We start from the raw sequence: 27,030 nt of genomic DNA, 5'->3' as shown, positions 1-27,030 counted from the left end.
GTACACAGAGATCCAGAAATACAGCATCTAGAGATCTAGCAGAAGACAAAGACAGAGCCAAAGCGAGGTGTTCGCCTGCAACCGACCTCTGTCATGATTTGCTCAGAGCCATGGATTCAAGTGGTTGGATAGGCTCACTCCTGGGGGAGGGGGCTTAGCTTTGGAAGGGGTTGAAGATGCCCATAGACATTTTCATGAAGATGTGTGTCAGTTTGGTGGCAGACATGAATGTGTATGTGTGTGTGTTTTGGGCTCTCGAGGAAGGACTGGGCCAAGCTGGAGAATGAGAATCCCTCTGAATTATTCACTCCTGCTGACAGAGAGAGCCGTGGGCCTCAAGCCCATGGCTTTGTCTGTGCCCTACAAAACTCACTGACTGAATTCTGGTCTTACGCCGAGAGTATCCTTACGTAACACACACTATGTGCTCAGATGGTCGATCCCAAACCACCTTCTTTGTCTTTTATCTTTACTCTTTCTCTACAATACAACTATTTTTCCTGTTCATTACTTAAGCTACTTATTCTTCCAGTAGGAGACAACAGCCCAGAGAACATCTTTAGCACACATATAGAGCTAGCCAGGGTCAGGCCAGAGAGATGGGAGGCTATAGGTAATGGCCTATTACATCTTTGTCAGAGGTGACTGCATTAAAAGATTCCCAGGGCACAGTTGGTTATATCTGTATAACCTGTATACATTTCCTTAGGGGAATGACCTACATCTAACTCATCCAACATTTGCTCAAATCTGATATTTAAATATGACTTCTAAATATGACTTATAAATCACAGCTATCTGCTTGATAGGTGCGGTACTGTGAAATCCTTCAAAGATTGTTGACTAAAAAGGAATAAATAGAACAGGATAGTACGTGTCCTTTCGTTCACATTTGACTGACCTTAAAGTTTGGCTTCCCTCTCACACATCTTATGTCATCACTTTGATTGCTATCCTTTTCTCCGGAAGCTTCTCAGTACAGCTCTGAATTGATTCCTGGCTATGTGGCTCACTATCAAAACAGAACAGAACCCAATCCAAACCGAACTGCAACATCCAACAGCCAAAAGAGATGCAAACTATTTACGGTCTATTTCCAGCCCAACTCTTGTCCAGCTCGAGAGTAACTGAGAGGGAAGTAGAAACAGTGGGTGGCAGGTCCCGCTGAACACAAGCAGGTTTAGCTTCCTGTCTCTTTCTCTCTCCCTCCCTGTTACAACCAAAAAACTGTATTTTACCCTCAATTCCAAAAAGATGAATTCTTTATCAAACTATTCTCAGCATCAGAGTGAGAGAGAGCAAGCTGTGATCCTCCCCAACCACACTTCATCTGAGGAAAGCCACGCTGGGTCACCGAGGGCAATGAAGACCGAGTTCAGATATGGACGTCCAGATGGATATTGAGACAGAAGTGGATGTCGGGCCTTACCTGTGAGGTTCTTGAGCCCCAGCTGACGAAGGCCAAAGTTTCCGTCGCGGCGGTAGTTGAGGAAGATGGCGAGGGCGTAGCGCTCCTCGTACAGCTTGGTCCCTCTGACGATCCGCAGGTTCTCCAGGGGCAGGTAGTCGAACTGGTTCAATGCCACCAACACATAGCCTGTCACTTCCCTGATGGACTACGAGAGAAAGGGAGAGAGAGAGAGAGAGAGAGAGAGAGAGAGAGAGAGAGAGAGAGAGAGACCAGATTAAAATGACACACATACAATCGCACACTTAACTACCGATGACGGTGCAGGATTTTTCAAACACATCTGCTCGACTGCAAGAACACAAGCAAGCGAGAGAACAGGTTTTCTTTCGCTAGTCCTCATATGTAGAAACCGCTTGATGAAGACACCCACAGGGGTCATAAGGTCACTTCCCTCCAAGCAGTCCATGTGAGGACGACTCTCTCCTCAGGTGAAAGACTTTGAAACTTGGCTGTGAGTTTCCGCCCAAGCCCAGGGTGAAACAGAAGGCCTGCCATCACTTAACACGTCCACGTCATTTAAAAAGATAACGACCGCGGAGAATTTCGCAGAGCCACCCAACCAGAGCCGCTATGAATCAAAGTGACTGGCCCTCCTCAAGCCCATCCCGGCTCCTGTCATTAGCCGAGACAGAGGCTCATCTTGTAGGACAGCGTCCTCACACCGGGGCTGACAGTAATCGCAGCAACAGGCCCGGGCGCCACGTGTAACCTCCCTGACACGCGAGCGGCCAACGCTAAGATTAGTCCTAAGGAGTGTGCTGGTGCCCCTGCCTCCGCTGCTCAGGCCCCGCGTCACTGGCAGCTGTCAGGTGGCATCGTCATCAGACAGGCTCAGCCTCAGAACTGGCAGGGGCAGTCATGCCGCTGTCATGATCCGACACGTTCCCTTAATGGGCACGGACGGCAGCTCTTTCCCCGGTAGATTTAGTCTGTGCGTGTGCGCGTGCGTGTTTGCACGAGTGTGTGCATGCGTGTGTGTGCGTTTGACCTCTGTAAGATTCCTTGAGAATAGTTTCGACAATACTTTACGTTACTACATACCAATACCACATAGTAGTACCACATACTACATACCATAGTTTAAGGGTGAATACAGCATATCAACCTTGCTATGGGAGAGGTTTTGAAAGGGCGGGTTGATGCTATAGATTTTTTGGGGGTAACACAACCTTCCACTGCCCCTTCACTTACAACAGCCACTCCTTACAACCCTCCCACATTGTGTGCCTTCTTAGACTTTGTGGTAACCTATATAGCTTACTACCCTTTAATTAAATACACATTCATTTGTGCCAACAATGTTTTTACCAGAGTAGTTACATGTTAGTTGCTCTAACCTTAATGTAAAGTGTTATGGTTTCTTTAGGGGTCAGTCAACCAATCAAGTAAACTTAGTGTGTTTGTAGAAGGTCAGCGGGATGTGCAAAACTGTGTGTGAATGTGTGTGGGCTTGGCTTGTGTGCACATGGCTGCATAAGTGCGTCTAAGGCCGCGGACAAGGCTCCATGCTGTGGTGCCAGTGTGCAGGCAGGCAGGCAGGCAGGCAGGCAGGCACGGCTGGGTGTGCTGTGTCTGGCCAAGCAAAGACAGAGGGCTGGGGATGAGTCACTCCAGCACACTGTGGAGTTGGAGGTCAGCAGTCCTGGAATATACTGTTGGCTAATGACCCTTGGGCTCCAGATGATCCTGTGTGGGGGACAGTCCAGGGCCCAGGAACAGTGACCCTGCCACAGGCATACTGGCTCCCTCAGACCCCCCTCCTTGGCTCTCTGTCCCCACAGTCTTAGCTCATTGCCAGAGCACGTTCCATCACCTTCACCCCACCCCACCACCACCACCACCACCAGTGGCAACCAAAAAAACGACTTCCTAGTAGTTACCTAGCAACCTCAAAACCGGCTGCCAGCATCAAAGACCAGACGGAAGGAAAGGAATATGAGGAAAAACAGTGGCTCCTTCATAGCACTGTTGTTAATTTAATTAAAGGATTACCTGGATGATATTGTTTTCACGGAGACTGGTGCTATTGTTCAGTTCCTGCCCTGCTTCACTGCCCTCCCTCCGGCCTATTTGTTATTTTCTAGCCACCTGATCGATAGTTCCCAAAGTGCAGGCACAGAGGGACAAGGAAGGGGAGAAGATCAGGTACACACACAAACACACACACACACAAAGATCCCTCTTTTGCTCTGTAATGACCGGCGTAAACAACATGCAGTAATTTGTGGTTCAATGCAAAGCTAATGGCTGAAGCTTCCTCTGTGGTCTTTTAACACTGATCGGCTAAATAAACCTGTGGTTGCCAGGTTTCAGAAGGCTGGGCTTGTGCCCATATCCACTGTTGGGGGAGGGAGCAGGGACTAGGGCCCAGGAAAAACTGCTCTTGTTTGGACTTTAAAACCACTGCAAAAAAAGAAAAAAGCATGCATTAATGCGTTTATTGCAATAATATTCCTCCAACTACTGTGTGCCTCGCTTGGAACAGTGATAAATTCACTCCTGTCATAATTCATTTCCATAAAATTCTCTATTTAGCTACAGTGCAATTATGCAGGTAGATTACTTGCTAAATATAAAGCATGACCTGGCATTGTCCTCGATAAATTTCAGCTAAAATACCAAGGGGCTCCACCTTTCCAACACTGGATGTAAAATATCAAGAATGAACAGCATGACTTGATAGGCCAGTGAGATGGGTGGCAACAATGGCACCGCTTAGCTTTCCAGACCACTCCGAACATTGAATAAAGTTCCAATAGTCTGGTTGAGAGAGCAGAACGGAACCGAGCGTGGAGGTGGAGGAGGTTTAGTGAGAAGCAGTTGAATAAGGACATATTCCAGTGTGTCACGGTGTTGAAAGAGAGAGAGCCAGCCAGATTCACTAGATTAGAGGGGATTTCTTCTCCCCCTCCTCCATTTCACTCTGGCGTTGGTTGGCCGAAGTGTGCCAGCGGAACAAAACCCTCACTTCAGACTCTGAGACGTGCCCAGCTTTGAAATTGAGTCCTTCAATCCTCAACTTCTAAAGGGGAGGGACGCTGGAAACAGAGGAAGTAGGAAGGGAGGGGGAGGGGGAGAGGGAGAGGGAGAGGGAGAGGGAGAGGGAGAGGGAGAGGGAGAGGGAGAGGGAGAGGGAGGGAAATGGGGAGAGCAGCCATAGTGGGCACTGCAGAAGGAGGAGAGCAGTCAAGTGGATCGGAGAGGGGCCCGGTATATTTTAATGCATAATTAAAGCTCCACCTGTTCCAGTTCAGGAAAACAGAGAGAGAGAGAGAAAGAGAGAGAGAGGTGGTGTGTGTGTGTATGGGGAAAGGGAGGGGGGGGGGTGTAAGAGTGTAATGACACCATTAGCATGTTGGAAGGACTGAACACACGTTAGCCTGATTACCTCTCATTACCATACATATTGAGCTGGTTGCCTGAGCTGAGGGGCTGGGTGCTGGGTGAGGGAGACAAAGCCAAGGGACTACACAGGAGTTTAGGGCCCGTGCACAACTAATCCCTCATCTCTACATTTACACACTACCTACAGCCCATCACAGATACCACTGTGCCACTGCAGAGCCGGATGGGGATGGAACGAACGGAATATGAACATATACTGTCGAGTCATTGTAGCTTTCAGAAAGGACTCTCCACACTCCATTGGCCTACATGCTGTATAAAGTTACAACATATTTCATCCCATTTCACAAGTAGGATTATAGTGAGAGGCATTGTTGCAGTGTTGTTGTAGCTTCCTAGATCTTGATGTGTTTGTGTGAAGAGGCTGATGAGGTCATGATGACCAAGACGTCTCTGCAGTGGCTGACTGTAACTGCAGGAACGTTTGACAATATTTTCTCCGCAGAGATTCAGCAGAGAACTTTGGGTCAACTTTCATTCAAACCTATTTCTGTGTGTGTGTCTGTGTGTAAGAGAGTAAGACTGTGTTTGATTGTGCGACCTGTGAGGTAGACACACTTCAGACAAACCTGTAAGAGTTTGAGTCCCACTCCCACTGGTGCGTTCTGGTTGGACGTTGACGTCACATGGTGTACCCGCAGTGATTTGCAGCAAGTGCATGAGGTGTCTCCGACCTCTCTTCCTCCTTCAGTGTCTGGAGGACTCTTCAAATGGGAGCCACTTCAAACAACTGTAGCTGTTGTTTCCTTTGATCTGACTCGAAGCCTGGTGCGAGTTTCTCCTGCATTCTTTATCTCTTAAACAACATGATGGTGCACCATCTTTGATGTGAAGCAGGTAAACGGGTCTGGATGTGTGCAAGTGTATGGCGTGCCTCGGAACCGCTTCATCATCCACGCCGCTCTCATGGGTTCGGTTTCCTGCTGAGGAACTCTCAGGCGAGGCTGGGGTTGGCTGTGTGTGTGTGACTGGGTGGAGCAGGGACGGACACACCATCACTGAGCTACGTCTGCCTGCTCATTCTCTAGGTCCTCCTACAGTCATGTAACAGTGCGAGACAGCTGGATTCTCCCACACGAGAATCCATCTTTGCTAAGCTCCAAGTTATTTGTTTGCACCAGAACCACGGTGGTTCGAACCAATCAGAGTCACTGAGGAACTACTGGCAGCTACAGTTGTGGTTGAAGTTTGCCAGTGATATATGATGATAGACAGATGGTTCATCCAATCACCTGGCATGTATTTTAAAAGGTTTGTGTCCTTTTCCAAACTGTTTCCAAGGACGACTTCCCAGATGGTTATGTGTAACAAATCATCTAGATAGTCCGGTTAGTAGTAATGAATGTTTAATTATCTTGGTGCTGTGCACAGGCTAGTTAGATCACTTCATCTCAGTAGCACAAAACAACCTCATGACAGATTTCTCATGGATCCCCTACGGATGTGAACTAGCAAGGGATAAAGTAGCATTAGTGGTTTCTGTCCTCTGCTACACACATTCGAAACCTGATGACTTTGAGAAGTGGGGCTCGCAGTGGAAGAGTCACGCAAGCTGAGAAGGGATGTGTTTCAGAGGGCTTGATTCTCATTGATTGTGACAGTTGGGCACTCCACTGTCAGACATGTTGATGAGTAATCCCCACAAGGTGCATACATCACCGCCGGATCAGTTCATGACATGCCACACAGTGTTGAGTGAGCTAAGAGAGGGAAGGGGTATCAGTAAAACATAAATAAGCATGCTGTTTATGTACACACACATATTACTATACACTACACATGCAGTATACTACTGCATACTATAGTATATATGTGTATATGCTGTTTATATGCTTTATATGTGTGTGTGTGTTCTGGTTTCTGTGTCTTCAACACTAAAGGTTTTTGATTTTCTCCATATTGTTTGAATTCAAAAAGACACTCAAGAGACCCTGTGTAGGGTCTGTATACAGTATCAAGGGAAAATGTCCATTAACAAGAGAAACACATATATCAGCTGTGGTTTAACACGTTTTGGGAAGCTCATGCCATATTGACACCCTCTGAATTCACTAAAACTCAATTTCGGAAATCACCTTCCTTTTCTTAGGACTGAGACGACTTGACATCAAAGCGACACAGCTGCTGAGAAAGATTGAGTCAGCGTTTCCTAATGCAGTCTTTCAGCTTGTTTTGGATGGGGCAACTATTTCACATTTGTAAACCATCTGGCTCCTCTAATGCCTGATAGACAATCAGGATATCTGAAGGTCCGCTGGCAAACTGAGAAGATTTCGACGTCTCAAATCTTCTCAGTTTGTGGTGTGTCTGTTTGTGAGTGCGTGGGTGGGTGGGTATGTTTGAGGATACATATTATGTATGTACATGTATCAGCATATCTGTGCATGTGATTGTGCTGTTTAAAGGTGCATAACATGGATATGATGGTAAGTCTGTGTGTTCCAACAGAGGACATCCATGTGAGCATCATATACTCCCAGCAGAAAGAAAAAAAACGAAAGATGTTTTCATCAACTCAGCACAAGAGTACCCACTTAATCCTCTTCCCAGCGAGAGATCTGCACCCAAATTACGTTTTTTCTGCATGGTGGCATTTGATAAGGTCCACACTTAGCACAATTAAGGTGGATGATGTCTATAGGTTCCACTCAGAGCTGATCTTACGGGTGGATGCTAATGAAGTGGTGTTTCCAGGGAAGCACACAGCTCTGTGGGCGTCAAGCTTATTAGGAGCCAGAGCAGAGCCCCTCTGTAAGGCCAGGATGAGCAGGCGGGCCCCAGTGGGAACGGATACCTTTCATCCCTTCACTATAGGGATGGAGGGGAGAATAGGGGAGGGACAAGTGTGGAGGAAGGGGAGAGGCTGAGGGGTGATTCCCCTCCGCTAAGTAAGCGGTAGGCAGCCTGATTAAAGCGATAGAAAGATTGAGGAGACCACTGTTGCTCTGATTCCCGCTTTCATCCTCCTCTCCGGGAGAACCCCAGAGGCATGCCAGGGATGCTGACAGGAAGTCCACTGCTGTGCGTGAGTGTGTCTGTGTGTGTGTCTGTGTGTGTCTGTGTGTGTATGCCAGGGCCACAGGTGACTGCCTCTGATTTTCCCAACAATGTCTTCAACCCTCCCAACACTGGGCTCAGCTCATTTCTCTCCTCTCCATCACATTTCACATAATGAGCCGTGCCACAGTGCCTATTGATTTGGCACCACAGTAATTAAGAATAACCGTGCATCTTCTCTCTCTCTCTCTCTCTCTCTCTCTCTCTCTCTCTCTCTCTCTCTCTCTCTCTCTCTCTCTCTCTCTCTCTCTCTCTCTCTCTCTCTCTCGTTCGCTCTCTCGCTCTCGTTTTTTCTCTCGCTTTCTCTCATTCTCTCATACACACGCACATACACCACAATTCTGTTTATCTTGCCTCCTCTATTCCATCACTGAATGGTGATGATCTCTTCCTTTCGTTTTTTTCTCTCTCTCTCTCTCTCTCTCTCTCTCTCTCTCTCTCTCTCTCTCTCTCTCTCTCTCTCTCTCTCTCTCTCTCTCTCTCTCTCTCTCTCTCTCTCTCTTTCTCTCACTGTACTGCACTCAAATGGTAATGCATTTGCAAAGGTAAGTTCATAGTGAGAGTTATTTTCTGTAATTATGACTTCCATGTGGATTCCATCCGAACACATTTGGAATTATATACAGACAATTGGAGAGGCTTTCATTGGCTAATGTACCAGGAAGTTACATCATCATTAAAGGACATTGATACGAGTCTGGTTTTGGCAAGTAGCAAGCCCTGGCTGCAGCCTGGCACTTCCAGCCCAGTGGCATAGCCCTTGTGGAGTCAATGTCAAGATTGTTCCTTAAACTGAAACATTTAACACACTTACAATAAGTAAAAGCCAAGGTTCTAGAGACAACTGGGTTTTTACATTTAAATGTTGCCATTTAGCAGACACTCTTATCCAGAGCGACTTACAGTAAGTACAGGGACATACCCCCCGAGGCAAGTAGGGTGAAGTGCCTTGCCCAAGCACACAACGTAATTTGGCACAGCCGGGAATCGAACTGGCAACCTTCTGATTACTAGCCTGCTTCCCTAACCACTCAGCCACCTGACTCCTGATTTTTATACCATCGCTGCTTCTATCTAGTCGTCGGCACAGTGCAGGGATAAGTGTCGCTGTGTTTTTCTCTTGCTCTCAGACTCCAGTCTCCCTGTCCCTCTCCACTGTTTCTCATCCTTTTTCCCATTTAGTTTCCTGACAGCTCCCAAAAGCCCTCTGTCATCAAAGCTGACTTCCATCACAGCCCGAAAAATGAATAGCAGTGCACTCACTGTATGATATCCAAACCATTTATGCCAGGAGAGCGGAGACACACTGTATTTACTCCATAACCGCACATTCCTGCCATTGTAGGTAAGTGTCTGCGGTGAGATCCTCTTGTTTTTCGCAGCAGGGCTCACATGCAGTTAAAACTGTCTGAGCAGAGCTCAGAGACAGTAAAACACGGCCTTGAGTTCTGACAGCCTAAATGCCATGGTCCGATTTCACTCGAGTCACTGTAGACACACAAACCAGAGTAGGGTAGGCTGGTGAATCCGAAGCCTCTCTGAGCCTCTGTGCCCTAAGATAAGAGGTTGACAGAAGAAAGATGGAATCAAAAGTGGCACTCTCCCGTTGTCCATGTGGGACCACGACTCCATCAGTGTGGAGTAATGAGTGGACTCCTGCGGGGAATTCTCCAAATAGAGTAATTTGTAATTGATTCAGTGCATTAATTACCAGCCTGGTTACACCCGTGTCATGGTTAATATTGCACAGATCTGATGAGGAGCCGGTCCGCCGAGGGATCGTTTGGGTGAGCGGCGATTATTCAATTACGGTTGCACATTCTGCGACAAGTCTTAATCGGACAATAATCACCTTCCTACGCACGGCACTCTGGGTAGGACGCCACACCATCGACCAGAAGCCATGGTTAACTTCCCGGTTAATCAGGCCTCAACCCCCCAACTCCAGGACCCTAAGGAGCCACGCCTTCAGATAACTAAACCCAGCAGGCTTTGACGATCCCTCACCGCTCAAACTGGTTCCGCACATCTCTCCTCCACACACAGGGAAATCATTTTCGACGTTCCTGTGCGAACACGTCTACTGTCTCGTTCTTTGTGTTAACATGATTCCCCACGTCCTCTGATAAAGCCTGAGCAGTGGTGCCTCTGTCAAAGACCTAATCATTGTTGACTTTCAGCTGCGCTGTCAAGGTTGTGCTGCCTCAGATATGAGTGTGGCCCCCAAGGGTAAGAGCCTTGGGTGTTGTTTGGGATACCTAAAGCAATAATTGGAGAGTCACTTACCACTGATTGTGACTGAATAGATTCTCCCTGTGGACACCAACAACATCACAGCCTCTAATAAATCTACTCAAAGGAACAATTGGCGTATTTGTGCACGTTGTCGCCTCAGACACAAACCACCAGGACTGTGCATTGTTCGGAACCCTCATCAATCCTCTCTACGGTTTCAGCCAGTCTGACTGCCTTGAATAAAACCCTATTTAAAGATGTTATTCAAAGGACTAAAAGATGTGTGGTTTTGCATTTCAATGAACAAAGCCACACTTCCTTATGTATCTAAAATGAATTGAGAACATGTATGCAGATGCAGGCCCTTGTGAAGTAATATGACTCCAAATGGTTTTGTAATATAATATCTACAATAACAACCTCCTCAGCATGCTAGCGTTATGTAAACACATACCAAGGGAGATGAAGTGTCTGATATGTCACACACGTAACACGCTTATAGAGCTATAACCCTTTTTCAGTAAAGTAGGTTTCATGAAAAGACCACATCAGCATCCTGTTATCTACTTTGTTTTAGGTATACATACATGTATACAGTTCATACAGAAGGGTAGGGTTGCCCCTGTACGTTTATCAAACCAAAGTTTGCATCTTAATACATATGCCGATACCGTGATGATAATGATGTCCTTAATCTCCACAGAAAAAATAAGCATTATTGTGTATTTGACATAAAATATGTTCTCCAGACTGATTGCTTTTGGATGATTATCCATCATGAACAATCTTATTTATGTCTTAGCATTTTTGTTAATGTATTGAGATAAACCCTCCCCCAAAAAACAACAAATACATAAAACGACTCAAATCAAAACAACCTAAAGCAAACAACCCATTGTTTCCAGCTGGAGGGTGCTAGCCAGACAACCCCCTGCTTCTTCCTGCATAATTCACCAAGGCAATATAAAACACCTGCAGGCTCAGTCCACTGTCACATACTACTTTATTGGCAACATTTTCTTTTGGTTTGTGTGGTGGGGGTGGGCGGGCGGGAGAAGGAGGCTCTTCCTGAAATGATTCTGGAGCTTGAGATAAATCTATTCATTTTGTCCTCAATTTTGTGAGGTTCCTCTCTGTTACCGACACCACCTGACTCTGAGTGTCTAACTGCATCCTTGGCCTGCGTTACTAGTCCTGCCAGGCTCTATGCCCTGAGAAACCCAGGCTCTACGTCCAGGCTAGGCTTAATGGCCGTAACAGCATTATTAGCTAATAAAGGTTTATGGGCCTCACGGCTCCATAAATTCGGGAGGGCAAGAGAGGCAGCGGTAAGGGCGTCTGTCAAGACGTGGTCCAGATTCATCCCCCGCTCCGGTCACGGCCCAGTGGGCACACAGTGCCCAATCGACAAAAGTCCACTAAAGATCCACAATTGAGAAATGGTAGTCTTGATCGACGATCGCATAACCCAAGAGGCCCAGAAGGAAAATCAGGGGACCTGCTGACCACAACTGAGGAGATTAGATGGTGAGAGGATAATGGACTGGAGTCTATTTATCCAGATGGGATGCAGGATTCACTTTTCTGACCCACTTGTCTGTCCAAACACAGACAGCAGCAGAGGCACAGTGGCCCATAGCACACAGGGTTTGCTTTGTCATGAGACCCATCAGCTTCCCTCACTAACAATCTTGGTTAATTCAGAGGCTGAAGTCTCACAGCAGAACTGGAGCACTTTGAATTGATTTGGCTGTCTGCCGGGCGTTTTTGAAAAGACTCACGTTCAATAACCTACAAAAAGAGACAGAATGCTATTGATTTTGTGCTGAACACACACTCATTTGCAGGTTCTTGAATACAAATTCAGGATGTTGAACACAAATATTAAGTTCCAAGGTTGCATTAAGTTCCAAGTTCCCAGTAACCTGATTGGATTCTCGGCCAATTCCTACTTTTTACTGTACACTAGGGGGTATGTATTAGACTGTACCTTGTTGATCTGGGTTTCCAAGTTTGTCTTGGTTACCCAGTGATGAGAACTCATGAGAATCCCAGTACAGTAGGCACTGCTATCGATGTTAATACTGCAGATCCTGAGAGAGCTTGTTTACGAGGTCAGACTTAAAATTTTGGCGCTCATTCAGTTATTTTAATCCATTGAAAATTAGCTTTCAATTTCAGTTCAGCCAATTAGTCTCATACGTATATCTGTGTGCGCATCCCACACGAGCGTGTGTAAATCCCAGCCTAATGGTTGATGTCTTTGATAGGCCTGTTGTAATCACCAGGCATTAAAGAAGGCTTAGATACATCTCAAGGGGCTTCCCACAAGCCCCGAGTGATGTAAGGCTCCTTGGAGCAGTAGTATTTACTACAGGATTGCCTGTCCCGGGGGCTGAGTGTGATATTCAAGCAGAGTAAAGGTCCCTAGGCCTGGCAACTCATATCATCCCGAGCATCCCATCAATCCTGAAGGTTGCTATGGGGTCAGAGTGACAGACAATCGCCACCCACGTCACAGCACAGGGCTGTTTTCATGCACCTCCAGTAATGTCAGTCTTCATCTCGTGTCCTCCTCGCTCTCTTCTTCCTCTCCTACGCCACGGCATTCCACTTGACGATGACTATCAGGCGTTTAGGTGAATTATTATGCTCTTTCTTTCTCTTTCTTTCTTTCTTTCTTTCTCTCTCTCTCTCTCTCTCTCTCTCTCTCTCTCTCTCTCTCTCTCTCTCTCTCTCTCTCTCTCTCTCTCTCTCTTTCTCTTCCTCTTTCTTTGTATCTGTCCGTAAATGAAAATCAGAGAGAAAGCGAGAGAGAGAGAGAGAGAGAGAGAGAGAGAGAGAGAGAGAGAGATGGTTGTGCCTAAAAGTAGTCAAAAGTCTGTAATGATCAGTCATCTGTGGATTTATTAGATGATAAAGACATGACATCCTAGTTGATTGGAGCTGGACTACTCGCAAGGCTCTGATTTGATGGCTAAACGGCTGTAATTACAGTTTGCAGAGTCTCTTTCACATTCGCTCTCTGTCTTTCTCTCTATCACTGTCTCACTCATCCCCGTCTCCTCACCCCCGCTGTCTCCCTCTCCCCCTCTCTCCTTTCGTTCTCTCTTTCTCTTTCACAGGGGGACAGTTCCTTCCTCTTTTCTACTCTCTATTCTGTCTGGAAGAGGGATATTAATGCCATTAAAACAGCATCATTAGCTGATGAGCAATTCAATTATTGGTCTCATCTGGGTGGAAGAAGAAAAGGCTATCCTCGAAGAACCTCTCGGTCTTTTGTCATGGCCCTCACAGCGGCTTTTGTCTTTCCAAAGTCTGTTTTTTTCTTTCCAAGGAGAGGAGGCTTCTCAACTTCTCACCTGGAGACACAGCAGCATGTTACTTCTGGTAGAGCAACACAGGCGGTTTGTCGATGAAGTCAAGAGGTCTGGCCTCTGTTTCCATCTCAATTATAACCCCATGCATTACCTCGCGAGCTTATCCTGTCACACCTCTGCTCAATAATCAAGGAGCCAACCACAGACAGTGTGTTGCAGGGTCAGGACAAAGACTCACATGTTAAGGTAGCCAGACAATGATTACAAGCTGCTGTGTTAAGGAAACGGACGAGAGTAAGAAGTAAGATGAACTGAAAAAGCCATGAATACAGAATGAGGCTTAAAAAAGACCCCATGACATAGGAAAAACATTGAATAAAAACCATGTTTGTAGCTGGATCATGGACGAAAATCCATGACTGAATTAAAGGGGGTTACCAAGAAAAGAGGAAATCTGGAAGTGGAGAAATCACTGGTGATATGTAATGTAAGTTACAGTGTAAGATGTCTCACAGCTCAGATAAAATAGCGGTATTACAGGCACACCTCTGGACTTAATAATGTGGACCACCACATTTAATACCTGTATCCTCAGCATGTGCTCTATTAGACTCTAATATCTCCATACATGCCTCAGCACAAGCCAGTGAGCAGGACAGTCCCAATGCTTTTTGGTAGCCCTGATTAATGACTTCTACCATGCCTGGTTCCACTGGTAATTACAATCAGGCAATTGGATTTCAGGGGGTCGTTGCGAAGGGAAAAGGCCCATGGAGGCGAGGCAGGCAATGAGACTGGCCCTGGTTGTCTTTATTAAGCAATAACAAAACACAAGCACGTGTCTGACAACTAAGTCCAGCTTTGTTAACCCTCAGGCAGCGGTAAGGGCGTCTGTCAAGACGTGGTCCAGATTCATCCCCCGCTCCGGTCACGGCCCAGTGGGCACACAGTGCCCAATCGACAAAAGTCCACTAAAGATCCACAATTGAGAAATGGTAGTCTTGATCGACGATCGCATAACCCAAGAGGCCCAGAAGGAAAATCAGGGGACCTGCTGACCACAACCGAGGAGATTAGATGGTGAGAGGATAATGGACTGGAGTCTATTTATCCAGATGGGATGCAGGATTCACTTTTCTGACCCACTTGTCTGTCCAAACACAGACAGCAGCAGAGGCACAGTGGCCCATAGCACACAGGGTTTGCTTTGGCATGAGACCCATCAGCTTCCCTCACTAACAATCTTGGTTAATTCAGAGGCTGAAGTCTCACAGCAGAACTGGAGCACTTTGAATTGATTTGGCTGTCTGCCGGGCGTTTTTGAAAAGACTCACATTCAATAACCGACAAAAAGAGACAGAATGCTATTGATTTTGTGCTGAACACACACTCATTTGCAGGTTCTTGAATAAAAATTCAGGATGTTGAACACAAATATTAAGTTCCAAGGTTGCATTGCATCAGGGGGTCCTTGCGAAGGGAAAAGGCCCATGGAGGCGAGGCAGGCAATGAGACTGGCCCTGGTTGTCTTTATTAAGCAATAACAAAACACACCAGAGGAAGCAAAAGTAGGGAGGAAGGAGAAAGTAACACACCGGAAAGAGAGGAACAGATAGTAAGAGACAGACAGCATGAAAGTTTATAGATCTGACCAGACCAAACCAGCTTTTTGAGTTTAAGAACAATGCGTTAGTTTGTTTCCCTTCTGAAGTTAATTTGGCCTCAGTGGGTCAGTGCCTCTGACCGCACCATTGGAGGCCAATTTCTCCCAGCCTGCAGTCTTCACTCCCCAGTCATTATTTTCAGCCACAAGTGAAATTGGCCGAGGGCTAATCAACATTTAGCTCCTCCGAGTGTGTTATTACACAGGAATTGATGGATGGTACAATTACACCCAATGTCACTTAGCTAAATGGCTATGTAATCCTAATGAGTTTTTATTCAAACAGTGACTAGTTAGCTCTGCGAGAGGGGGGAGCAGAGAGTTGGAGGAGGAAGAGAGAGGACATGGAGGAAACAAGCAAGAACATGTGGAAACAGCTAGGGATTCTGCGTAGAGCAAGATCATTTGATGATAAGGAGGCCATGAGGACTACAACCACATGAGCATTGATGTAGCATGAGACCGTTGATGTAGTAATAGACAGAAGAATAAAGAAAAGAACCCAGTAAAGATGCTAACAAAGTGTGGTATTTCTCTTTTATAAAACCAAATCACCTCCAGAGTATCCCCACTCTTTCTCGCCTCCAGCCCATCTCTTTGCTAAAACAAGGTCATGCTAAAACACTAGAACCCACCAATCATGATTATCGCCAGGCAGAATGAAGTCTAACCAACCACACAGCCTCAAGGAAGCAAGAGTAATAATAACAGAGTAGGATGGAAGTCCGCAGAGCACAAACACACACACACACACACACACACACACACATGCACAAACCAAAACAAGATGGATCCTCCGTCACCCCAGGCAACCATGATCATGTCTTCGCGACCCGAGCCCGTGCTGTAGATGCTTTTGACAAACCTTGGCGATCAAATTATTCCCCATGCCCCAGCTGCTGGCACTCTCTCCCTCTCTCTTCCCTTTATCACAGAGTTATTCTTCATTTCCTGTGTTTATCTATGCCATCTTTCCAAGTTCCCCTCAAGGCCTCATCTGGTCCTGTACTGAACCCAGTTGTATTGAACGCATAGTTTTGTATTTTTCTTAACTGTAAACATAATGTCCCGGATATGTCTCTGACCATGTTATTGACAAAGGTGTGACAAAGAACCCAGAACGTGGGTTGTATTCATATATATATACTAGACAGAGAGAGAGAGAAAGAGAGAGAGAGAGAGAGAGAAGAGAGAGAGAGAGAGAGAGAGAGAGAGAGAGAGAGAGAAGAGAGAGAGAGAGAGAGAGAGAGAGACAGAGAGAGAGACAGAGAGAGAGAGAGAGAGACAGAGAGAGAGAGAGAGAGAGAGAGAAAGTAGACTTCATGCAGACTTCTTTTTATCAACTTCCAGAAAGACACAGAAACCAGTCAAACATGCGGCAGTCAACACACATATGCACACACCGCACACACACACACACACCAACGAAGAAAGGCTTTAGGTCACAAGCTCAAGGTTCCCTGCAGGCCCTCCTTCCCCGCCTCCCCTGAGTGAGCGAGTGTATCAGCCCGTGAATAAAGAGCAGGCTGATCTGGTGGCTGTTCTTCCAGAGTGCCGTTATCAGAGTTCACTGGCTAATGAAGAGCACACCAGGGTCATTCAGCCATTGTACCCGGCCTGCCTGAACACATATCATCCTTCTGAGACTCGACAGACACAGCTTGGGTGGACATTTATTTCAATTTGCCGGAGAAACTTTCTCTGTCCCTGTCATTCACCTTTTGTCCACAGCACAGGGGAATGAGACACGACAGGAGGGAGGGGGGGGGGGGGGTCCAGGGGCTAAGTGTAGAGCGAGTGGGGGTCTATTGTCCTCAGTTTAGCTTTATTTCAACGCCTTTCATAGGCTAGCCGGTGTTCTGCTGTGATAAGCACACACTCGACAAGTCTGTGTGCGTATCACTCTGTGTGTGTGAGTGAGGGTGTGTGTGTGCACGTGTCCCATAGTCTCACTGTCTGGCGTTCTCTTTGGGCCAGGCTTTGTCTGGACACAGCCAGTATACAACCTGCAGTAACGGATGTATTCCAATGACTGGCAATTGTGGCTGTCTGGACAGGCTGCTCGAGGGGCCAGTAAAAGCTAGCCTTTACAACCTCGAACAAGTTAATACTATTTATGTCTTTGGCACTTTGTTAAATTGGGCGCTTGATTAACACATTCCCTCCAGCTCGTAAGCATAAAAAACCTGATATATGTGCAAAAAAGTATCTGCCTAAACCTAACGCCACCTGCTTAACTGAATCAAGATGACTTCTTGTCTGAAAGGGGTGTCCCTGTATTCGGAGTGACCTGAGATGTCCTGGCCATGTTGTTACTAAGACACCGTGATGTCTGTCCCTGTTCCCTAGTGCGCACGGTGGCGAGGGGTATGTAGCTAGCCACAGTCGTCCCAGCTGAATGATGGATGGGTCTTTAATGAAGGTGTCAATCAACAGCTGGAGCATCATTAGCTTCTGCTGGGAGGAGGTGTTGTAGCCCAGTCGGAGCAGGATCTAGTACATGCATCTTCCTGACACCCAGGGCCGGCCAATGGATGTGTCTCCTGAAGGAACTATTAACAAGTCGGCCGTGTCCTGTCAGTCCTGGACTGTGAACATGCGGTCTGCCCCCTATAGCCCGGAGGCCGGAACTGCGGTTGAGGAAAAGAAGCCGCGAGAGATAGAAGAGAGAGAGAGAGAGAGAGAGAGAGAGAGAGAGAGAGAGAGAGAGAGAGAGAGAGAGAGAGAGAGAGAGAGAGAGAGAGAGAGAGAGAGAGAGAGAGAGAGAGAGAGAGAGAGAGAGAGAGAGAGAGAGAGAGAGAGAGAGAGAGAGAGAGAGAGAGAGGGATGACAACGGAAAATAAAGAGAGCGGAGAGACAGAGAGAGAACAGGAAAGATTAAAAAAATGGAAAAGAGAGAGTGACTAAGAAGTGAGAGTAAAATATCGAGAGATTGAGAGACTACGAATGGAGAGAGGTTGTGTGTGGTTACTACTGGTGTGTGAGATGGTTGGAGAGAGATATTCCCCTGGGCGGTTCCCAGACAGCCACATAGTCTAACGAGTAAATCAGGAAGAGGAAGAGGAGGGCAATTGGAGGTGTTTCTTTCATTTCCTTTCACTCTCTCTTTCTCTCCTTGTGTGACAGACAGCAGCAGAGATGGCCCGGACCACACCAGAAGCACACACACAGAAAATGTATCTGTCAGTCAGCCTGTAAACAGTTTCAACCTCTTGAAGATTACAAACATGCACTTACCCACCCATTCGCTCCCACACACACAAACGTGCAAACACACAGACAAAAGCACACACACACGCGCATGCTCTCACACCTACACACATGCCCGACATCTCTCGAAAGAATTATTCCAAGGTGGTGGGGTTTTAAGCAACTGTCACGATGCCAAAGAGCAAGTTATCTTCTGTCACATTCCATGTCAATTACACCCCCTTTCACACATGCACACACACACACACACACACTTTCAAACACGAGCCCCACTCACACACACACACAAACAAACAAACAAACACACAACCGATCCAATCCAGCTCCCACTACTTCTCACTGCCTGCTGAAGTAATGCTTCCCTGAAAGGGACATGGAGCATCAATCTTCTGGTGGTGGCATTCTACTGCTTAGGCCCTCCACCAGTGTCTGCCATGACCAGCACACACACATCCAGCTGATGGATGTTCCAGGCGAGGAGGGGGCATGTGGGGGCACACATGGGGGAAATAAGATTGGATGGATAAACACTATATGTGTCTGAAGACCATCTAGGTGGCTGTAGGTGTCCAATGGCTGTTGATATATAGCCCTGGGATCTCACAGACTGTTTGGCCTGACTGGGAAAAATATATATAGAAAAAACACCAGACAGGATTAATCTGTTATTCTTTTCTCTCATCCACATCCTATCTCTATATCACTCTCTCCCCTCACTTCTCCTCCCTTTGCCCTCTTTCCTCGTCGCCCTTTTTTTCTCCGTGCAGGGCGGTCTCTCTCAATGTCCTTATTCATGTCAAATTAAAGTGATGGAAATGAACTTGAGAGCACGCTAATTGCAATTGTCAATCCAATCTCGCCGAGGCTCAAAGACAGGGCCTCCCAAACACTTAATCAGTCTTCATTAATATTGAAGGGGCCTGAGACGCGAGGCCCCGGCAAGGCGCGCTCATCGAGATGCACATCTAGAACGGGCCTTATGAACTACGCCTCGGGGACAAATATGCCTGTCAAAAGTTCCATCTCAGAAGGGATAAGGTGAGGGAGAGCGAGGCGAGAGGGAGACAGGAGAGAGAGAGGGAAATGCCAAGAGAGAGATACGGAACAAAATCGAGGGAAAGCGTGACAGAGCGAGAGAGGGACAAGGAGAGATGGGAGGAGAGAGAGAGAGAGAGAGAGAGAGAGAGAGAGAGAGAGAGAGAGAGAGAGAGAGAGAGAGAGAGAGAGAGAGAGAGAGAGAGAGAGAGAGAGAGAGAGAGAGAGAGAAAGGGAGACAATAGAGGAAGATATAAAGGGAGAAAGAGAAGGAAAGGAAGAGAAAAATTGTGGGGCCAGGCCTTATCTGGATGCGGAGTGCTGGCTGACTGCTGTCATTAATGAATGCCAGTTCTGTCTACCTGGCCTATCATCCTATCTTGAGTGAAAGCGCTAGGGAACGACTACCTCAAATGATGGCTGCTCTTGCTTGCTCTCCAGACTCATTACCCTCTCATTCCCCCCTCCCCCCTCCTTCCTCTCTGGAGCACACCACGCCAGCACTGCTCTGATGAGCTATAAGACGCCTCTCTTGATACCTCCTAAATTCGTCTGACCCTCGCCAGACCTGTCCTGTCTAAACGCCTAGAAGAGAACTGAGACGCCATTCACTTCACAACGTGACGAGTTTTAGTAAGTTATTTTCTTACTAAAATTACAATATTTGACCCAGGATTGCCACAGTAGAGCAGAATGCACGTCAGGCAAGAGCAGGAATATCCAGTGACAAAAGGCTTCTTTGTATACAGTACGCATCTTAAAATTGTGTCCTTTAGGCCATCAAGTTCAAGTGGTCTGAGCTTAATATACATGTGGAGAATGCTAATTACACTATTGCAAAAAAAGAACACTGCTGTCTTTGTTAGGTTATGATGGAAATCAAGTGAAAACCATAGTAATACCAGCAGACACACGTATCCAGCAGAACTGGAAATGGATCTGCTTGGTTTCCATCTGGAAGCCATCACAGTAACTGTTCAGACGTCTCCTGTCTGCGGCTTATAAGTGACCGCTTCAGCTCATCGAGAGTCATCAAAGGCTCTAAAAGTAGACCACCATGCATTCCTCCCAAAGCCATTCCAATCTGCTGAAGTGTGCCAGCCTAAAAGAGGAGTCGGTTGTTTAGGGAATGGAGGATAGGGGAGAAAGAGACAAACACAATAGATAAAAGCCATAATGACGAACATAGAAGATCGCGTACTGGAGAGAGACAGAGAGAGAGAGACAGAGAGAGAGAGAGAGAGAGAGAGAGAGAGAGAGAGAGAGAGAGAGAGAGAGAGAGAGAGAGAGAGAGAGAGAGAGAGAGAGAGAGAGGGAGGGAAAACTAGTAAGAGAGAGAAAGAGAGAGAGACAGAAAGTGACAGAGAGGGGTACTCTGCAGTCTCACGCATGATGCCATGGCAACACAACATGCTCGTGTTTGTTCTTGAAGCACAACCTCCAGCCGCTTTGTACACTCTCTAATCGTGGAGTTAATGATGTGATGCCTAATGGAAATATTTACCGTTTCCGTTTGTAAATGATAGTGGTATAATTAACATCCTATCAGTCCATTAGTAGAGGGACAAGGCAGGGTGCCACTATTACCAGGCGGGGGACTGATAGAGCAATTCTGCCTGGGGCTTCATGTGGAAAGAGGATTGTTTGGCTAGTCATGCTAACAGCTGCTTCTATGGCAAAGTTTGAAGCAGTGGGACTAAACTCTCTCTTCCTGGTTATCTAAAGTAGCTAAACTATCCCCCAAAAACGTGAGGCGCAGGAAACACGTCCAGCGTGACACCGTGCTCACAGAGCACTCAGCTTGAATTCACATGTAAGGTGGAGAAAAAGCAGTCTAAGGGAGGAATTACAGTTATTAATCACACCAGGGGGCTAGATTCATCAACCAAGCAGGCAGTCTGGAAGATGGACTCTATTTACTGCTAAAGCTGTTCTGGGTCTTTGGGAAGCAGCCATCAATCTTCTGGCTATCTTTAAAAGCAAGGCAGAGCAGAAGCATCAGTTTCAATCACCCAAGAGACAGCCTAGCTAGGGAAGCTGCTAGCCTGCTAGCTTTTTACCCTCTCCTCCTCCTTCCACTCTCTCTATTCCACCTCAAGGTGAAGTTTTCCTCATCTGACGCAGGGGCCCGGGGGAGGCGTGTTATTAATGTGTTTTAAAATAATAATAATCTTCCCCAAAATACACCCACCACCTTGCCCTTCTCCCTCGCCGCGTGGCACCCTGTGTTCCTCATTAGCATGTTCAATTAACCCTTGTTAATTGTCAGCCTTAGGAGCCCAGGAGCCTCGCATGCACGCACCACAGGAAGCCATCCTGTAAAACGAGCCACCCATGTGGCCATGTAAGCCACTAACAAGCATTTCCCGGTCTTGTAACCAACGACCTACAGCCCCCCCCCCCCACCTCCCATCCAACTGTACTCCGTCGCAGTGTGTCCCTCCCGGATCTGGAGGATCTATGGGTGAAATAAAGGCAGGAGTAGCACATTTGAGCACGACCATGGCCCCGGTAGCAGCAGCAGCAGTATGAGGAGGGTACCCAGCGTCCCATGGGTCTATTACCTCAGTATGGAAGCAGCGCTAACATGCTACTCTCCACTGCTCGTCCCCCCCCCCTCCCACCACCCCCTCCCCCCCCTCACCACCGATTTAGCTTTATTTTTCATGGTGGGGGGTAAGGCGATTGAGTTGTACGTTTTGTTATGTGGAACATAACAACTTAAACGCCTGGGTTTTGTTGCGTTGCCTTGTTGTTGAGCTGCTCTCATATAGGCCATGCGGCTTTTTATAGAACAGCAAGAGTTGTAAACACATGGCGTGTAGCTTCTGTGGACTGTCACAAAATAACACCATGTATGTTTATTCACTTCAGTGAAGTCACTTCACTGAGACGACATATTGCTATGGGTCCACATTCACATAGCCAAGAAAATAAATAAATGACTTAAGGTAACAGTATTTGGAATTAGGATAACACTTAAGATCCAGGTGCATGTGATAAGCATTAGTTAATAAGCAATAAGGCCCTTCTAAAAGGCGTATTATCATTGTTATTTCTTAATAAGACTTACTATCTGACTGTGGCCTTACTACCCATTAACTAATGCTTATTAAAAGCACCTGGATCGAACGTGTTACCAGTAATGCTGGTTCTCCAGCAGAATACTGATCAGTGTTTTGTGTGGCTCCCCTAAACCTACATAAATAAGTTTACTCATTTAGTTTGGGGTTTTCTGTGTATGTCATCAGTGTCCTAGTTTTGTAGTTCAGCCTTACACAGCCCACCACAGCCCAGTTCATCCCAACGCAGTCCAGGCATTACCACAGTCAGTCTCTCAGGCTCCAGTCCAGGGGCTGCCCTGCCAGACAGTAGAAACGACTGGGATGGAGAGTGGTGGAGGTAAGATTGCAAGAAGTGAGGCCAGGGAGCTGTCTTGAAAAGGCAGGGCACCAGAGGTCGACAGCAGCAGCTGAACACTTGAAATGGTGTTCGGTTTCTCACTCCTCCAGCAATTCCACGGCAGAGACTGCCTTGCCTCGCCCTGACCTTCCATTATCCAATCACCCTGGACTACCCTGGATTGCAGGGCCTGCTGCCCTGTCACACACCTGATTTGGGGAAGAATGTGTGTGTGTGTGTGTGTGCGCGTGTTTGTGTGCTTGTGTGTGTGTGTGTGTGTGTGTGTGGGTGTGAGGTTAGTTAATATGATTATACCTTATTTAATTTTCTTATTTTATCAACAAAAGCACCCTTATTCATCCCATTCAATCATCATATTAAGGTTCATCTCTCAGTTCAGCAATTGCTTAAGTCAGATAAGAGACTATTTAGTTTCTTCATAGTCTCTAACTGGCCAAATAGCCAAATTGGCCTACTTTTAATTTAGACTGTGGACTGTTAGACAGTTAGACCGTGGGACCAATGCAGTTAGATTAGGCACTGGAGAGTTGCGGACAAAACTAAACTATTGAGTTCTTGAATAAGCAGATGAACAGGTAAATACAGTCTCTGTCAATATCTGTGACATTCTACACCAAATTCTATTCTAGGTCCACCCCCCACGTAAAGGTGTATGGTGGCTAGGGCAAAATATAGAGACACTTCAAGGTTTCACTTCGGGCATTGAGACCGAGTCAATCCCCTGAGGAGATAGATATATTTCTAGTCTTGGTTATTGGGTCTTAGGATCAGGGTCCAGGGGGAATACACATCCCAGAATACAGGTGTCTCTAGGCAACAGAGTTAGAGAGAGAGAGGTATCCCCACAGGGGAGATATCTCCAGGCTAGACACAAGGGATCAGCGATGGGAGGGTCTAGGATGAGAGAGAGAGGTCCTACTCTGAGGAAGGAGAGGTCTCGGCTGCGGTCAATGCTGGTGATCTCCAGGTTCCCCATCACCACCTCGCAGTTCTCGTAGTACTTGCGCAGGGTGCGGTACTGTTGCTCCAGGTCGGACAGCGTGCTCAGCTTGTTCTCCGTGCCTGCACACACTGAAAAGGAAAGACAGGGACAGGACAGAACGTCAGGTCTTTGCAGTCCTTTGAGGCCAACTGTTCTCAATCTCAAGGAGACTCTGGAGAAAGGAATATTTCCCAAGTTAAAGATTTTCAGGACAATACAAAAGCTTCGGTCATCTATTTTATCGTTATGTCTATCACAATGATCTAATTCTGATCCCCAATTATTATTATTTTTTTGGGGGGGGGGTTGACTCTACAGTTAATACCAATTTGGGTTTTAGGTTAGGTGTCAGTCCCTGGCCATTGAGCTGTGAAGTACAGATGTGCAGAATGGCCAGCGTAGCAGGAGAGGTTAGGCAGCTTCTGAGGCACACAGGGCATATGAAACCCCTTTAGCTGCAGCCCAGGCAACGCTCTTGACAAGTAATTAAAGCCAGTCATTTCCTCCCATCAAACACCTTACCCCCACGACCGACACCAGCCATCTGCCCCGTCAGCTTGCGCTGCCCGCAAGCCCCCCCCCGCCGTGAACACACCGTCACACATGCGTGCAAACACACATGCAAAGACAGGCACACACACATACCCGCTCACACACACACACACACACACACCCTATTGTGAGTCTTGGCTGCAACAAAGAAGAATCGCTTAAGTGAGGATAAACAAGAATCAAGAATAAAGAAAAACAACAACACTTGACATCCTTTATTGCCACATGACTGGCAGGTATGCAGTCTTCACTACTGGTACTGACTGGTGAAATGGTACTGCAGATCACACTGCTGCTGAATATCTGGTATCTGAAACACAGTCAGGTCCCTAAAACACAGTCAGTCGGGAGCTTTGGCCAACCGAAGACGCCACATTATTATTCGATCCGAGCCATGTTGTCACCCAGGATTTTTCTTGGAACTTTACGGTTGACAGGGAAGCCATAGGCTTGACAGGGGTGGCAGGATTCCTCTTAGAGACTTGTCACACACTCACCCATGAACTTCCACCGCCAAGGGAACACACCTGTCTGTTTGAAGACAGCTTTCCTCCAAGATCCCCTACCTCCAATTTAACTTCTCACTCTACGTTCTTCTCTGGAGTGAACTAAGCTTTCCATCCTTCCGTCAAGCATTTGCCTCTGAGTGGCCAATAAACGGCAGACCCCAATCTCATATTCAGAACTTCAGTATTAGTGCTTTGAGGCCGAACCTTCGATGCTTTTTTCGATTTATTTCCCCACCATTAACCTCCACCCTTCCCCCACCTGAAATGGAAAGAAGAGAAAAAAAATGGGATTCAGCTTCAAGGCAACATGGGATATAAAGACAAACGATATCTTGTTCTAACACTGCCTCCTAACCTTATATTAGATTACACGAGGCAGGGGAAGCATACAGATCTACCCGTGGAGAGCGAAAGCAGACAGCAGGTAAGGTGTACTGGCTCATGCTGGTCAGGTGTGATCTACGGCCACACTAGGTGTTTTCAATAAGCGTTAGCATGAGGCTCAAGAGTGGGTGGGGAGAGATCATAAAGCAGGGTAGCAGTAATAAACAGTTATTGCACCCTCAGGGTATCGCACTAAGATTACAGAGGCATTATGGGAGGCGCAGTCTTGTGAAAAGGACAGTTTCTTTTTTTCTTTATCAGCTTCCCTGAACACGGGCTGTGTGCTGCAATAAACCCAGCTGAATACTTCCACATAGACACCTGTATAATAGGGAGTGGCAGACAGGGATGTGTGGCGAACGCTGCATTCAAACCGGCTCCCCGGATCTCTGTCGCTGCAAGGTTGGCTTGCTTTCATTTCCACTTGTGATCTCTGCTGAAAGCTCAGGCCTTGACTGCCAAGTGAACCACAGCAAAGCCACCTGTGCTGTACGTAGAGTATTTAAGTGTGTGCCGATTTCACCCTCATATGACTGTGTGTGTGTGTGTGGGGGCGGGGGGGTTAGGGAAGCGGGATAGTAATCAGAAGGTTGCCAGTTCGATTCCCGGCCATGCCAAATGATGTTGTGTCCTTGGGCAAGGCACTTCACCCTACTTGCCTCGGGGGGTATGTCCCTGTACTTACTGTAAGTCGCTCTGGATAAGAGCTAAATGACTAAATGTAAATGTAAATGTAAGTCAATAAACTATATGTTATATATGTTAAAATTATATTAGAAAGATAGATAGATAGTTAGGTTGATTGATTAATTGGTTGATTCAACATTGATGCCACTGTATTTACCAGGCTTTCTCTAATTGGGATTATTGGGTACATGGGATTACAATAAAGAAAAGAACCTTCAGTGTTCCATCACGTTTCAGATGACTGGTAAATGTCTGAATGATCATATTTTGGCAGGCCATGCACAGGAAAGAAATCACACTGTGTTCATTTATGTTGGTTTATTCCCCTATTTGTCATCTGTGATTTGATTTAATTTCTCTTTGGGGATTTCCATTTCAGCAAATGATGGATTGAGGTGATGAATCACAATTCAGGATTTCTAATATACTTAATGAATAGGAGCATAAAGCCACGGGCAATACCCATGTCCATCTCCATGCACGGTGTTTCAGCCCCTACTTGTGTTCATTCATTTGTTGTGCATAGAAGCCTGCCAGCTTGTTATGAACCTTCTGGGGATTTGCACACATTATACACAGGCTTATCTATGCACCATGGCAGCAAATTATTTAAAACACAGATTCAAACATGGACATATTATATGGCAACATATTGTACTGGTAACACGGCAATTAGCAGGATTTCAGATTATTTTATTTGCTTCCTGTAGCGTAAACCCAGTCTACAGTATACATTGCCTTTTTCTAATTGCGTCACTGAAACTCACTGCAATATTGCATAGGTCAGAGCAATATCTCTGTGAAGATAGGATGAGTAAATGTACAAATGCTCTATATTTTTACCTACCACAAATCACAGAATAGAACCGAAATCCAATTTAGACAGCGAATATCTATCATGTCACTGACTCTTTCACAGTTGCCCATGAGTCTAATATTTCATATCTGCTTGTGTCAGACCTTGCTTTCAAACAACAGGACAGACTGTCTCCGTCAGTCAAAAATCATAACCACTCTATAAAAGAAATAAAACACTTTCCCACTCACAAACACACCTCCATCGCACTCCACATATTGTAGATACGTGACTGGAGAAG

General features: G+C 46.5%; 1 protein-coding gene across 1 annotated transcript in view; it reads right to left on the bottom strand.

Annotated features, from left to right (window-relative positions):
* The window catches only part of LOC134017420 (receptor tyrosine-protein kinase erbB-4-like), a 182,002-nt gene that overhangs the window by 68,144 nt on the left and 86,828 nt on the right, over positions 1 to 27,030 (bottom strand). Inside the window, 2 exon segments of the mRNA XM_062457003.1 lie at positions 1,430 to 1,616; positions 23,739 to 23,890. Coding sequence (XP_062312987.1) covers positions 1,430 to 1,616; positions 23,739 to 23,890 — 339 coding nt within the window.

The sequence above is a fragment of the Osmerus eperlanus genome, chromosome 3, assembly GCF_963692335.1.
Source record: "Osmerus eperlanus chromosome 3, fOsmEpe2.1, whole genome shotgun sequence".
NCBI lineage: Eukaryota > Metazoa > Chordata > Actinopteri > Osmeriformes > Osmeridae > Osmerus > Osmerus eperlanus.
The sequence above is the reverse complement of the archived record's forward strand: the minus strand, read 5'-3'. Positions and strand labels throughout refer to the sequence as shown.